Genomic DNA, 15,882 nt, shown 5'->3' with positions numbered 1-15,882 from the left:
CCGAGAGGCCAGAAGCATTTCAAAATACATTTCAAGCATCCAAAATAACAGGAACCGGTTTCTCGTCTTTTAAATAAACAGGTGTCTTCCGCCGGTTGACTGATGAGAAAAGTGTGTTCTGCCACTAAAATACCCTGAACATCTACACTTCGAGTTATACAAATATTGAGAAACTCAGTAACCAACAAAAACCAAAAGGGGATCACAAACACCATCTCCAAAGACACTAGCTAGCCTATTCATATTTATTTTTATAAAATGTTTGAAATATTTGAACAAAAGTTGAACCCAATCCAAACCTACGCAACGATTCATACATAAACACAAACTCAACCTTGTCGAAGGTCTTAAAAAATATATGTACAGTTTGTTTGTGTTTTATTTTGTGTTTTTGTTCTGTTCCTGTTTGCCTGTGTTCCTGAACACAGTTTGTTTCCATGGTTACTGATTAGTTTGTTTGCCCTGTGTATTTATAACCTGTGTTTTAGTTACTCGTGTTCGGTTCTAGTTAATATATGGTGTCAATATTGTTCCTGAGTTTATTCTAGTGTTTGTCCTGAGATTGTAAAGCTTAATAAAGACTGTTATTTTGATCTCCTTCATCTTTATCGTGCACCGCTAACACAAACAGCATGACAGTTAGTTGACTGATTAACCTAATATATCCAACACAAGGCTAATATTATTTTCTGTATTCATACCTCTCATAAAGCCCGATTGGGGAACAGAGATAGCCTAATTTATTTTAAGCATGGTTTCAATCTTTTTGCATAAAGGGAGGCAAAGAGTGCACTGTAGTGAACGTTTAAAGGTTGTGTTTGCTAGCAGGTTGCATGTAAACTAGCTAACAGCCTGTGCCAGGTCACTGTGATTTCGCCAAGTAAGAAATGTTCCTGGATTTTGTTGATCCTGGAATAACATTCCTGTCCCAAAATGTAGTCCCTACCCCTAAACCTAACCCTACCCATAACATTTCCCTGAAATCAGAGGGTAATGACAGGTGAATAACACTGATGTAGAAGCACGTAACGCTGGCTCTAAGCCTAAACTTGACATAAACTGTAAACTTGTCCCTCAAATCTGATTGGTTGACTGGAGATGTTGATCCAGGAACATGTGGTACTTGGTGAAATCTCGTTCACCGCCTGCGCCATCTACAGTTTCATGACTGAACTAATCCTTTTATTGTTACATGACGTGGACTTCATGTTCTTCAGGAACATAAGCAAGCTTACATGCAGCACAGTTTTGTTCTATATATATTCATTAGTGTTTAAGGAGAGTTCAGTTCCTGAAGTGTGCTGTATAGTAGCTCAGGGGCCAGGGCATGAAGAGAAAGAGGGGTCATCCATCCATCCGCTCTCCGGCGCGCGCGTGTGCTATAGGGGCGCAGGGACTCTATGTTTTATTGCTATAGGTGTATCCTGCATCTTGTCTCTAATAGAGACTATTAAGACCATTAACCAATCTAATTTCAATTTTGTATGGAGAAAACGTGTGCACTAATTTTTATTTTGCATTTCCAGAGATATATATATAGAAAATAGGGTTTTGATTTCCTACTGAGATGTGCTTTTACTGTTTCCAGATCTCCCTTTCACCAACTATCACATATTGCATGGTAGCAGCACAAGATGAAGACGAAGGAAATAACAATAACAGTCTTTATTAAGCTTTACAAACTCAGGACAAACACTAGAATAAACTCAGGAACAATAATGACTCCAGACATTAATGAGAACCGACCAGGAATAACTCAAACACAGGGTATCATACACAGGGCAAACACAGGTGATAAATGAAGCGCAGGTGAAACTTAATTCTTGATTATCAATTTATCATAATAATATAAAGTTGGTTATCATATTTTACTTGTGAGGACATTCGGCCCTTATAGCCAAACCTGTACACACACACACACACACACACACACACACACACACACTCACGTTATCTTCTAGGCCTATTGTTTTTATATGCAGTTAATAAATACTGACTAACCCAAAGCCACACCCGAACAGTTCTACATTTTCATAATAATATCATAAACAAAAGATTATTTAGGCCTACTTAATTTAGTGTTTTTACCAATGAGAATGTCCCCGCCCAGATGGAAGTTTTGTCAGATTTAACTCATTTCTAGGGACATATTTGTGTCCAGAGCATAACAGATTACACGCGCACACACACACACACACACACACACTGCTGTCCTGCGGGCTCGGGCTCTCATATCTAGAGTCGTGCACACATGGGTTGATCATTCACCCGGGCCTCCAGCCAAACACGGCTGTGTAACGCGATGCTTCAGAGACACGGCCAGACAATGATGCACTTCAACAACACTTTATCAGCAAAACTTCATAAACTATATATTTAACGCTGACAGGTAAGTTGTTTCTCAGAAATGTTCAATTTTTAACAAATTATTTAAAATGCATGTTTTTGTCTAAAATCGTGTTTACACTCTTTGTTATCTTTTTAGAAAATATAGCATTCAAACAGCTTGTCAGTGCATACAATATACTTTTATTATTATGTGAGTTATTAGTATTAGTAGTATTATTATTAATTAAGGTCATAATTTTCCATCCAATGAACAGTTGAATAAGATGAATAAAAACATGAATAACTTATTGATTATGATTATAAGATCGTTTTGCTTTACTCCATTGTGTCTATCAAACAAACAACACGTTTAGTCGATCCTGTACACTAACAAGAAGAGATGACCTTCCAGAACATAGTGTTTATTCGTAGTCCTAATTTGCAGGAGAATTGCAAACCTGTATTTACTGTGTAAACTCGTTAATGCTGAGTTCCCAAACGTCCTTCATGGGTCTGTGTCACCCAAACCTGAACATCCAGTTTCACTCAGCCAGACCAGCATAAAGCTCAGTGCTGGTGGACACGTCCATCTCACACTCAGGACAGAGAGACTCGCGGGAACACAAGATGGCTCATTATAATTCAGTAAGAACGTTTTATTCTTCGGTGTTACAGCTTCAGCTTCTAGATTAGCCATGCCGTTTAACACACGTTTAATGTCCCCTCCAGCCATTATCAGCGTCTCCATCAGACGAGGTCAATCTGGGTGTGTCTGTCAATCCTCAGTAAGATGTCCCTGTTTTATTAGTCATTTGTCAAGAGAATAAACCTTTCATATGTGCAAATGAACACAGTTAATGGATTTATGTGCACAGAAAGTGATTGTGATGCATACCGTGACAGTTTGTGTTGTCTTGTGTGCTTCAGTGCCAAACCCACCGACTTTGACTTTCTGGCTGTGATTGGTAAAGGGACATTTGGGAAGGTGAGGCGCGTCCGACGCCACTGTCTGATTAACAGTGTACCTTATGACTTCACCAATGATTAACACTTCAGAAGGAAGCCTAGTAAGGTTACCTTGATGGAAGTTGTGTTTGGTTTTCCACTGGGCATAAGTGACCTATACAAGACTGAAGTTACAGAACTGCTATTTTATCCACAACCGTGTCTGAGATATCATGTGGGTTGCAGGTGCTCTTAGCCAAACTGAAAGCAGACGGGAAGTTCTACGCAGTGAAGGTTTTGCAGAAGAAGGTTATATTGAAGAAAAAAGAGGTTTGTATTTGTTTTGTTTAGCTTGTTTGTCCATATAACCAGCCCTTGCAAGACTATAGTGTTACATGAAAGATCAAAACACCTTTGCTCTGATAATGCTAATCTAATCTAATACTCTGTCCTTTGTACCATGGTAATCTCTCACTTGCTGGCCAAAAGACGGGCTTTTTATTTACTACAGTATAGTTGTAGCAGTGACTAATATTTACCACTTGTTTTGATGTTGGAGTATAATTCATGAAAATGGCCCCAGTGTGTACTAACACACAAGCACAGTTAAAGTTGCTTGCAGAATATGATTGTGTTGTCATTGAAAAGCTTGAGGCTGTAAGCACTGTCACTGTGTCGGCTCATGTGTGTATTCTCCTGCTTACCTCGGCCAACGCTGTGTGTGTGTGTGTGTGTGTGTGTACAACAGCAGAAGAATATAATGGCGGAGAGGAACGTGCTGCTCAAGAGCCTCAAACACCCCTTTCTGGTCGGCCTGCACTACTCCTTCCAGACCACCGAGAAGTTGTACTTTGTCCTGGATTATGTCAATGGTGGAGAGGTATGGGGAGAAAGCATGACTGATAGTGATTTACAACTTTTAATAACCTGTGAAGAAAAACTCAACACAAAAAAAGGCAGGATTACACTGCAAAAACCTGTGCAAAATGGAGTAAGCAAAATAATCTTATTTCAAACAGAAAATGTTGCGTACCCCATTAGCAGATTATTTCGCTTTTTTCAAGCAAAAATTCATTTAATTTTGACTTATTTTTTTCTGAAAACAAGACAATGGTTTCTACTCGTCTAGAGAATGCTTCTTGATTTAAAGACTTTTTAGATATTTGGACGGGAAACAAGACAAAATCTGAGTAAGAAAAGCATTTTTGGCAGTGAATGACAGAGGGCGGATTTGGCACAACATTACAAATGATGGGTTGTTTTAACCCAATTTTGGGTCAAATATGGGCAAACTCAAACATTAGGTTGAAAATTAAATTTGGGTGAAAACAACCCAGCATTTTTTAGAGTGTATATTTTGATATGCCCTTATGTTTACAGACAAACTTTAGCTTTAAACAGATTTTACCTATCGGAAACGAGCGGCGTGTGTTAATAGCAGGTCTCTCTTGTCCCTCAGCTGTTTTATCACCTGCAGCGAGAGCGCTGCTTCTCAGAGGCCCGAGCTCGCTTCTACTCCGCCGAGGTGGCCAGCGCCATCGGATACCTGCACTCCCTCAATATAGTGTACAGGTCAGTGTTCGGGACGCTGCTCATTATAATCCCAGTTACAGCTGGCCTGACCTCACTCACATATCTCCATGCTCCCGTCTAGAGATCTCAAGCCGGAAAACATTCTGCTAGACTACCAGGTAAAATGAATATGAATACAGAACTCACGTAGTATATGTACAATGGCAAATACATTTTGATAGTGTATATTTCTGTTTCTCATCTCTTTCAGGGCCATGTGGTGTTAACAGATTTTGGTTTGTGTAAAGAAGGCATAGAACCAGAAGGAACCACCACAACTTTTTGCGGCACTCCAGAGGTATGAATCAAGATGCATATAGTACAGGGGTCGGGAACCTTTTTACCAAGAAGAGCCAAACAAACAAATTTTTTTTTAGAAATTTTTCAAAAGAGCCACAGCAAAGTTTACACTTGTGTATTAGAAATATTTGCCAATTTTTATTTAATAACAACACCAGTAGGTGGCAATAACGCTGTTTTTTTTTCACTCATTGACACCCAAGCTAAGGCTACTTCATACCATCATACTTTCTAGCACTCCTAAGACACCACAAAAATTGAGAAACGGGCATCATAGACAAGTGATTAACAAGAAGTGCATTGCACCCTACTTACATTAATGAGATTTCTGTTGCTGCATCATTTTGCTGAGTGCTTTGTAGTTGGGGTCGTAACTAGTGAGATTCAGCTTCATGCAGGCATTAAGGCTTTCATCTGTTAACCTTGAACGCAGGTTGGTTTTGATATTGTTCAGATGTGAGAAGGACTGCTCACATGTGTATGTTGAGCCAAACATTGTCAGGACAGCAACACTGATGCGACGCATTGTGCTGAAAGTGGCTGGAAGTTCGTTCCAGGTTTTCAGGATGAGATTGTCTTCACGTTGGAGTTTTCTCATATCTGCCCACTTATGTTGCTTTGCCAGTTCTGCCCGCTGACGAGCGAGGCTTTCCAGTTCGGAATTCAAAGTGAAAAATTTTGACACCCACATATCCGTCACCTTCAGTTCAGCAGCTTCCAGCTCAAAATCTCCGATGGAGATTCCAGGGAAGACACTCAGGTTTTGTGTATCCACGGTGCACACATGTGGATGAGTTATCACTTTGAACAAATCGGCATGTCTGCGGAAGTCCACAAAGCGTGATTTGAATGACATCAGTAAATCAGACGTAAAGGCTGCGAGCTTACGGAGGTCAAAATGATGAGTGGCGTCCCTCGCTAAGCATTCCTCTCTGTATGCCCGCAATGTTTCGAAATGCAGGAGACGGCCACTTTCTATGTCCCTGATAAACAGCTCCAGCTTTGTTTCAAATGCAAACACTGCCTGTTGCAGGGACAAGATTGTGTTCCCAATGCCTTGCATTTTCACATTGAGGTGGTTCATATGACATGTAATATCCACCAGGTAGTGAAACTTCAGGAGCCACTCAATGTCATTGAGCTCGGGATGAACATTTCCTTTCATTTCCAGAAATGCCCTCACTTCATTTAAACAGGCAGCAAAACGGGCGAGTGCTTTTCCCCTGGATAACCACCGCACATTGCTGTGCAGTAGCAGCCCTGGATAATTACTCCCCACTTCATCCAACAGGGCCTTAAACTGGCGATCATTTAAAGCTCGGGCCACAATGAAGTTCACAATGCGAACGACCAATGACATCACTTCGCGAAGTTCCTCTCCACACGACTGAGCACACAGTGCCTCTTGATGCACAATGCAATGAAAGTTTAAGATGGGCCGCTTCTCTTGCTCACACAGAAGGGCAACGAATCCTTTATGTTTCCCTAACATACTGGGTGCTCCATCAGTACACACAGATATAAGCTTATTCAGTGGGAGCTTTTTCTCTGCAGCAAAGTCCATCAGAGATTTTAACACATCCTCACCTCTTGTTGTATCTTTCATCGGCAAAACAACGAGACTCTCTTCACGCACTGTATCACCCGTCACATACCGCCCGATTATGCTTAGCTGCGCTATTCGGTTGTTAAGTCTGACGTCACGCGTGACGTTTAGCCTCTTCCGGGCCCAAGCGCTCCGCTCGTCCACTCCAGATCCTAGACTAAATAAACCCTTTTCTTAAGGGCTTTTTTCGCTTCAGTGCCAGTGGGTGTTACTAGGGATTAAGGGATAGCACCCACTGGCGCCAAAGTTTCTTCATTCGTTTAAGATTTGTAACTTACCTTATCAACTGCAGCCATTTTCTCTTATCTTTCTCGTCACAGGGAAAGCGGTAGAATGATAGTTGAATGTCACTTGTTTTTTAACTCCGATCTATTTAAACAACACGGGAACACGTTAAAACTCGGGCGAAAGCGGTAGGTAGGTAGAGAGGACCCGGCCTTTGGACCCGGAAACAGTATTATCGGAGAGTGGTTACGTCACGACTTAACAACCGGATATTGCTCACATCGGTAGACTCATCCAAGGAAAGAGAAAAGTAACTACCTGAACTGATGTCGTTGATTTGCATCTCCTCTATCTGGCGTGCCATCACCAGTGCACGATCATGAACAGTTCTTGCAGAGAAAGGCATTTCTTCGATTTTTTGAATAATTTTATCCTTGTTTGGGAGGTCGTTAAACAGTTCTTTTGCAACACTGAGCATGCAACCCTTAATGTAGTCTCCATCTGTAAATGGTTTCCCACTCCGCACAATCTCCAGAGCACCAGCAAAGCTTGCAGAATTCAGATTCCCGCCTTTATTAGTCCATGATAGCAGCTGCTGCTGTCCGGTTTCCATTCTCCGCTGAAGCTCAGCGCAAGCTTTTCTCCTGCATTCTCCATCGGGATGTTTTGCGGCGAATGCTGCATGGTGCGTCTCAAAATGTCTCTTAATATTTGACTTTTTGAGCGACGCAATACGTTCATTACAAATGAGACACACTGCGGACCCCAACTTCTCCACAAATGCAAATTGATCCGTCCATTCAGGCCGAAATGAACGGTAATCGTCGTCTTTTTTTCTTTTCGCCATTTTCCTCTCGTTGATGATGATTTTTAATTCAGCCAGCTAGGTAGTTGTTTAACTTGATCTTGACTTGACGCAGGCCTAACCGTCGGCCAATTAAAATTCAGCACTCTGAAAGGTAGGCTAGCTACAGGCCAAACGCCGCTGTCATTCATATTAAGCTGCGAGTCTCTTACCTAAATATTTTGAACATATTTAATTTAATTTTACACATTCAGAATTATACATTAATCAGAAATGCTAATAGTTTCAAAATAATTTTATCATCATGTTCGAGGGTGTATTTTCAGTCAACATTTGAAAATTGGAGAGCCATATAAAATCCGGAAAAGAGCCATATATGGCTCGCGAGCCATAGGTTCCCGACCCCTGATATAGTATAACCCTTTAATCCTATTTATCCTGAGCTAATACACTATGGCTGCGTCCGAAAACGTTCAAAAGCTGCCTTCAGGGGGCGAATCCAATGTTAGCTCCTGAGAAACCTTGATCTGATCGATTTTTGAAGGCAGCGTAGATGTATCCTTCGCTGCCTTTGATTTCCCACAATCCTGTGCTTTCCATACTGTGACAGTTGAGCTAGAAACATAAAGATGCCGTCTGACAGTTGCGGCCCTTGGTCAGTTTGTGTGTAAATGTGCATTTTTGACCAACGTTTCCCACTTCTGATGTCATTTCTAGCGAGAAATTAATATTGTAGTAATTAAAGGAGCTGTATGTAAGAAATGTATTTCAATTAATCATAAAATGACCCTGAAATGTCACTAGACATTAAGAAATCATGTACATTTCAAATACTTATATCACTGACAACAGTAGTCTGGCCAGGATTTCGTCATTTAAATAGTGCAGTTGCAGCCCTCAACTGATATTGATGTTGTCATGTTGTGTTTTGGTCTGATGCTCCACCCTCCACCTATCTACCAATCACGAAGTCAGTAGTGTTGCGGCATCCGGGTTGCCAGCTCTGCTCTAGTTACCACAGCTGCAGCTCGTCACGATCCTGCAGCCGATCTGGCAACCTCGAGTCAGGGGGAGGGGGAGGGGATACACCACTCTACAGTAATTTGACAGTGATTGCAGTACTAGTTTTGGCCACAATCTTACATACAGCTCCTTTAAATATTGTCTTCGTTTTCACCAAAGCTCTCTCTATTTTGGTGTAGATCATTAAACCGTTGCGCTGCCTCAGAAGTGTGTCTGAAATCAGTTTCGCGAGGAGCCATCGTGTGCAAACGCTGCCTGCGAAGTCCTTGCCTATAAGGGAGTGTGGCAACATTCAGCTGTTTAAGGTTTCAGACACGGCCTGTGTAACTTTTGGCCCTCTAGCAGTTAAAAACAAAACTACATGCATTTTGTGGGAGAATATTGTTTTGGCTGTGCTTCAGCTCTGCGTGTCTGAGCGGATGAATATGACCCTTCACAACAAATAATGCTTTACAATCAACTCTGTTATAGAGCTACACATGGCAATTTATCTGTCCAATAAAACACCTTAATCAGCTTTTTAGTAATAAAAACACCATCTCTGCGTCGCTTTTACCACATTTCAAATCCCTCAGTTCTCACCATCTCAGAAAAGCCAATGTTGATTCTTGTTTTATTACGAGCTCTGTTGCTTTCTCTCTTTTTGCCATAAAACTCTGGTCTGTTCAGGGTTTGTTTAAAACGGATGATCCCCGGAGGTTGGAGATTACGCTGCTCCATGTCAAGCTTTCTCCCTCGTTGGGGAAATCAACCTCTGCCACACCTTACGCACGTCGAAACAACAAACCATTTACGGTCACATTAGTGATTTCAAATATGAAATTTAATCATACGCTTAGTGAACAGCTTCCCCATTCAAAGAGATAGACCTCATTCATAGCGACGCCATGACAGGTATGAAAGCGATAGACTTACTGTCTTCTCAAAAGCATCCGCTGTAAAAACCTGTATAAAACTCCCAGATCACTAATTTTCTAGAGCTCATGTGGAGTTTTTTTTTTTTGTCTACTGAAATTTCTATGAAAGATATTTTTGCAAGTGTTTCGTCAGCAGAACAACAGTGCAACCCACTGAAGAGAAGCATTTCTATCCTTCACAGCCTCACTTTCATTCCCGTTAAACATCAAAGATGGCGCTGCTGTGAATAAGGTCTATGGCAGCATGACTGAAACAGCGGCCTAAAAGAGGCGTTTCAGAGATGGGCTTGCCTTACAGGGCCTTTAACGTGACCCAAAGCCATGTGATCTTCTCTCACTCTAGTATCTGGCACCCGAGGTGCTCCGGAAAGAGCCGTACGACCGCACGGTGGACTGGTGGTGTCTTGGAGCGGTGCTATATGAGATGCTCTACAGCTTGGTAAGTTTACTGAGCGCCTCAACATGTTTACGTAAGGGTTAATGCCCGACGAGGTGTCCATTGTCAGGTATTAATGGACGACGGCGAGGCGTGAACCGTCCGACGCGCAGCGGAGTCCATTAATACCCAGACAATGGACACCTCGAAGGGCATTAACCCGCTTATACCACGGTCACTTGCCAAATAACACATTTTTAAAACATTAGTTTATATTTTAATTAGTTTTACAATCGAAATCGAAAGTTTTTACGAACAATGACTTGGTTTCCCTGGTTACGCCTGAGATATTTATTGTCCGCTCAGCTCGTAGAACCCTTCAGTTTAGCTAACTTACGAGCCAACGTATTTTTTTCATGTAAGTTAGGCTTGTCTAGCCCTGGGCGTTACACTTTCGTTTAAAAACGCCCATGGCTACACTTTCGACTGCCTGTTGCTATGGTTACTCACAGCTGATGTAGCCAGCGCATTTATTTATTAATTTCGAACGGTAAACAGTCAGTTTCACCAGAACTCCTTTACTAGGTGTCCTCTATCACTTTTTAATGGACACCCTGCAGCCAATCAGAATTGAGTATTCACCCAGACCATGGTATAATTTAGCTTAGCCCAAACTCAATGGAATATAATCACATTTCTTTTTGGATTATTGTGACACACAGCCTCCGTTCTACAGCCGCGATGTGTCTGAGATGTACGATGCGATCCTGCACAAGCCGCTGCACCTGCCGCCGGGGAAGTCCGAGGCCTCGGGACACCTGCTCCACGCACTCCTGCAGAAAGACCAGCGCCGCCGCATCGGAGCCATTGCTGATTTTGTGAGTGACCATCTGGATGTCTTTGTCATTGTGAAACTGTTTACCAGGCCAAGAGTCGCAGTTAATGTGTCAACTGTTGTTGTTTTGCAGTTGGAGATTAAAAATCATCTGTTCTTTGCCCCTATAAACTGGGACGACCTCTACCACAAGCGCATCACGCCTCCGTATAACCCCAATGTGGTAGGCTCTTACAAACTCCTCTGGGCCCTCGCTCTTTATTGGGCACCACATACAGAGATTATTAGTGCACTGTGTCCACCAAAGCGCAGCTGGCAAATTTTTCCAATTGTTTTCAATGGGAGCGCCACGTTTTAAAAACGCCAGGAGCGTAACGAGGCACTGAGCGTCTATTTCACGCTGAACGCTCTGCGTTTTTTACCGGTCGCCGAGAGTTGAAGAATGTTCAACTTTGGGTAAAACACAGCGCTCATCACTGTCACTGTTTACTCAGCCGGCCAATCACGGTGAAGGAGAGGCGGGGCTAATTCCACACCGGCCAACCGCCACATTCTGCCCGTGCAACGTCTACAGACGACAACAACAAGCATAATCAAAATCATTTAAAACAAGAGCCAGAGCAAATATGCTGCGTTCAAGTCATGTCGTAAAGATCGTATTTATGAACACCACATGAACGCCTCCACAATGACGTAAATACGAGTGGGAAGCTCAGGATCTTGCCGATCTTCACGAGTTGGGGCGTGTCAGTGAGAAACATGGCGAATACCACAATACTTATCTTTTCTACTTACAGCGCAGTGAGCTAATTGCCTGCACAGAATATGATGGCATTATAATATAACAATATAATATGTAACAATAAAGTTTACAGTTTCTTCATAAATTAATTAAAAACATAAAAAAGCAAAACACACTGATGCACATTCCTTGTTCTTCATTTTTTGGAAGTAGATTTTAATAACCTTGTTGTATTTTTGTGTAATTAATTAAAAGAAAGTACACCGCCATCTTACTCCGCACATGACGTCGTAAACTCCCAGGAGGACATGATACAGAAACAACACAGAAACAAACTGTGAAATGAGATTCTAGTAACACTTTCGCAGATATTCTGTAGCACATCATAGCAACCAAAGCGTCTCAACTGGGGAAACGCTGCGCTGCCAAAGCGTTCTTTGGTGGACACGTGGCCTTAGTGCTCCTCTTTACTTTATGCACGTATTGAGTTCTGTCCCGCCTGGCACTGAAGGCGATCTGTGTGTAAAGCCATGTGTTTCTCCAGAGAGGCCCTGCAGACCTTCAGCACATTGACCCAGAGTTCACCCGAGAGATGGTGCCGAACTCAGTGGGCCGAACGCCCGAGCCCACGCCCAGCCTGGCCACCAGCAGCTCCGGCGCCTTCACCGGCTTCTCCTACATCTCTGGGGAAGATGGCTTCCTCTGACCGGGGACGTTCCCGCACCGCCAGCTCAGCGAGAGCGCATGCTTCTGGACGAGCACTGGACTCTGATCAGGGTAAACGCTGCGATGCAGGAAACACAGCTGTAGAATGAGGAGTTTTGCTCATTTTGCATTCATAATAAAAGGGAATATGTCATCAGTGTGCGTTGCACTCTTGTTCGTTGTGTAAGGACATTGCAGTAGATGTTTTTGTTGATTGCACCACTGGAAAAGCAGCTTGTTGCAAAATCTGTAAAAGTCTATATTTCTGCTCGTGCTCGTCTCTTAGGGACTGTGGATCTGCAGGTTGGCACTGTCTTCGTCTAATGCTCTTTATCTGATTACTGAAACCAGCATCATGGGGGAAATAACAGTTTTGCTTTGTAACATTTTGTGCAAAACTTACTCTTCTGCTGTTATTAAAAATGTCACATAATCAAATCTATATTATGAATGATCCATAAATGTGAACATAATATGACTGTGCTTTATGAAATCATGTATTAATGCTTAACATGTCTTGAGAAGTGTAATACCACTGACAAATATACAGAATATATTTTTTCTCATTGTAGCTAAACAGATATATTGCTAATATTGTTACATGTTTTTGTTTAAAGTTTAATAAAATCTTTGCTAAAATGTATATTATAAATTATAATATAAATTTAAATAGAGAGAGAGAGAGAGAGAGAGAGAGAGAGAGAGAGAGAGAGAGAGAGAGAGAGAGAGAGTGAGAGAGAGAGAGAGAGAACTTTTGATTGAGCATCGGTAACACGGTGGTTGTTTATTTCTCTAAAAATGTGATATATGGTAGCTACATTTGCTACCATATAACTGTAGACTTGTAACTGTAACTTGTAACTTACAAATAAATGTAACTTTAATATAACTCACTTGAACATGTACAACACAATCCCAGATTATCTGAATTAATGTCAAACACAAAGAGTCCCATTGTTACAACCTACTCCGGTGAGTTGCTAATTTGCTGAAATAAGATCCATCGTGTGTGTGTGTGTTCCTGTCACATAACAGTTAAGGCACTAGCTATGTCACCATCCACTTATTTTATGTGAATTTTGGGATATCACATAAAAAACGCTGGATGGAAATGCAGAGATGTGCATAAATTCCAAAAAATTGTATATGCTCAGTTGAGATGGATAATGTTTTTATCCGATAAGAAGATATGCGCATAAACTATTATGGAAACATATTTACCACATAAATCCCTCAATGCACAACAAAAAACTCACATGATTTTGTCTTAACAGGGGATGCGATTAATAACTGGAATCGTCTGGAAGGGGTTGGTTAAAAGAAAAATGCAAACAACTTTTTACAACTATCCCCACCCCTAAAAGTCATACCTTAGCTAACTGTTTTAGCATATGGGTTTGAAGTTAGCATGAATGCAAAGCATCAAATTAAACTAGAGAAATAGCTACTTTAGATTATGCAAGTCAAATAACTGTATGTACAATACGATGATTGCTAGGTAAAAAATAATCTTGATTAAAAAAAATACTTTTCTTTCCTGAAAATAATTTTTTTTTTATATAAAATGTATGTTGCTCACAGTAAAGAGATGAAAGAGATGCTTCCAGAGGTCATAGATCCTCTTCTTAAAATCATGAATTCCTCATTGTCATTAGCATGGTTTAAATCATACTTATCTGACCGTTATCAGCAGTAAATGAAGAGATGTCTTATAGATCACAAGTTCAGTATGGCGTACCACAAGGCTCAGTACTAGGACCGCTGCTGTTCACTCTGTACATGCTACCATTAGGAGATATCATTAGGAAACATGGAGTTAGCTTTCACAGTTATGCTGATGATACTCAGCTCTATATTTCTTCACGCCCTGACGAAACTTACCAATTCACAAAATTAACGGGATGCATAGCCGATATAAAAAATTGGATGACTAGTAATTTCCTACTACTAAATTCTGAAAAAAAAGAGTTTCTAATTATTGGACAGAAAACTTCCTCACGTAATAACCTAGAATACTGTCTAACACTTGATGGCTGCTCTGTTAAGTCCTCGTCGTCGGTACTACTTAATGAACAATCAATAAAAACAGAAAAGTTAGAGGGGTCAACTGATCTCTACTGATCAGACAACCAATGGTTGTCAATGGCAGACAACTGAGACACAAAAGATCCATTAGATATCACAAGATCTAAAATATGTCCTTTGTTATGTGTAGACATGACTTTATTAGTTTGTAATAAACAAACTACAGCTGGTCCAAAACGCAGCAGCTCGAGTTCTTACCAGAACCAGAAAATATGACCATATTAGCCCGGTTCTGTCAACACTGCATTGGCTCCCTATTAAACATCGTATACATTTTAAAATATTGCTGATTACTTACAAAGCACTAAATGGTTTAGCTCCGCAGTACTTGAGTGAGCTCTTAACGCATTAAAGTCATCCTCATTTATATAGGGCTTTTAGTCCTTCACGTCTATTGCGATCTCAAAATTTAGGCCAGTTGATAATACCTAGAATATCAAAATCGACTGCTGGCGGTAGATCCTTTTCCTATTTATCACCAAAACTCTGGAACAGTCTTCCTAACATTGTCTGGGAAGCAAACAATGTCTCTGTCAGTTCAAAGCTAGACTAAAAACACACCTCTTTAACCTGGCATTCACATTCAAATCAGTTAAATTATTCAAATCAGTTAAATGGTTATTAGGCTGCATAGATTAGGTCAGCCGGAACCGGGGACACTTCCTATAACACCTGATGTACTCGTTTACAGCATAAGAAGAATGGCATCTACGCTAATGTTAGTCTTTCTGTTTATTCCGAGGTTTACTGTAATCAGCTGGATGCCCGGATCCGGGCCGTATCCAGACCAGATGGAGGACCAACGCTATCTCATGACCAATTCGTACGAATTCATAGGAGTGATTAAAAGGTGGCTAATTCGTACGAATTCGTACGACCTCACTCGTACAAATTCGTACGATTTGTCTAAACCCACGTGATGGGTAGGTTTAGGGGGGGGGGGGGGGGGGGGGGGGGATCAGGGGTATGGTCATTCGTACGAATTCATACGAGGCCGTTTTCTCCTCCTATTGAGCCAGAAATGTCCACTTCAGTAGCAAATCATTCACCAAACTTTACAGTTTTATATCTATATTCTGAATGTTTTTTCCAGGAGGGTTTTATACAATTTCCTGATTTTGTACAACATTTAATTCCTAAAAATAATGGTGAAAATGTATTTATTTCTGGCTGTTAACAGTATTTTCTGATTTATGGAGTGATAAAAAGACATATCCAAAATCCCCTCTGTAAAAACCTTTGAATCTAATATATATATAAAAAATGAAACAAGAATTTTGAACCTGGCTTTATCCAATGTTCAGATTTTTGTTCTAGAAATGTATGCAAAATAGTGCATATTTAATTAGACAACGCCTCATTTGCATATTTCAGAACATGTAATTTAAACATGTTTGCAATTATTAAAATCAATCAAC

General features: G+C 41.0%; 1 protein-coding gene across 4 annotated transcripts; it reads left to right on the top strand.

Moving 5' to 3' along the window:
* The first annotated feature begins 2,222 nt into the window (after positions 1 to 2,222).
* sgk2a (serum/glucocorticoid regulated kinase 2a) lies at positions 2,223 to 12,426 on the top strand. 4 transcript variants are annotated; one of them, XM_056259073.1, is made up of 13 exons: positions 2,223 to 2,389; positions 2,774 to 2,973; positions 3,058 to 3,113; positions 3,256 to 3,313; positions 3,520 to 3,603; positions 4,025 to 4,153; positions 4,733 to 4,845; positions 4,928 to 4,964; positions 5,057 to 5,143; positions 10,065 to 10,160; positions 10,820 to 10,975; positions 11,066 to 11,155; positions 12,219 to 12,426. In XM_056259073.1, exons 2-13 carry the CDS (start codon positions 2,956 to 2,958, stop codon positions 12,378 to 12,380), a joined length of 1,086 nt encoding a protein of 361 aa, XP_056115048.1. In that variant the 5' UTR covers positions 2,223 to 2,389; positions 2,774 to 2,955; the 3' UTR covers positions 12,381 to 12,426. The 4 variants fall into 4 exon arrangements, with proteins under 4 accessions (XP_056115048.1, XP_056115046.1, XP_056115047.1 ...); XM_056259071.1 differs by having other exon boundaries at positions 2,226 to 2,389; positions 4,022 to 4,153; XM_056259072.1 differs by lacking the exon at positions 2,223 to 2,389 and having other exon boundaries at positions 2,611 to 2,973; positions 4,022 to 4,153.
* The last annotated feature ends 3,456 nt before the right edge of the window (positions 12,427 to 15,882 follow it).

The sequence above is a fragment of the Rhinichthys klamathensis genome, unplaced genomic scaffold, assembly GCF_029890125.1.
Source record: "Rhinichthys klamathensis goyatoka isolate OS25496 unplaced genomic scaffold, OSU_Roscu_1.1 h1tg000163l_1, whole genome shotgun sequence".
NCBI lineage: Eukaryota > Metazoa > Chordata > Actinopteri > Cypriniformes > Leuciscidae > Rhinichthys > Rhinichthys klamathensis.
This window is presented reverse-complemented; position numbering and strand designations above follow the sequence as displayed.

Excerpts from the sequence above, each read along its gene's own strand:
- sgk2a (XM_056259071.1), top strand. Across the intron at positions 3,604-4,021 it reads TTATATTGAAGAAAAAAGAG|CAGAAGAATATAATGGCGGA; the intron begins GTTTGTATTTGT and ends TGTGTACAACAG. Across the intron at positions 10,161-10,819 it reads ATGAGATGCTCTACAGCTTG|CCTCCGTTCTACAGCCGCGA; the intron begins GTAAGTTTACTG and ends TGTGACACACAG.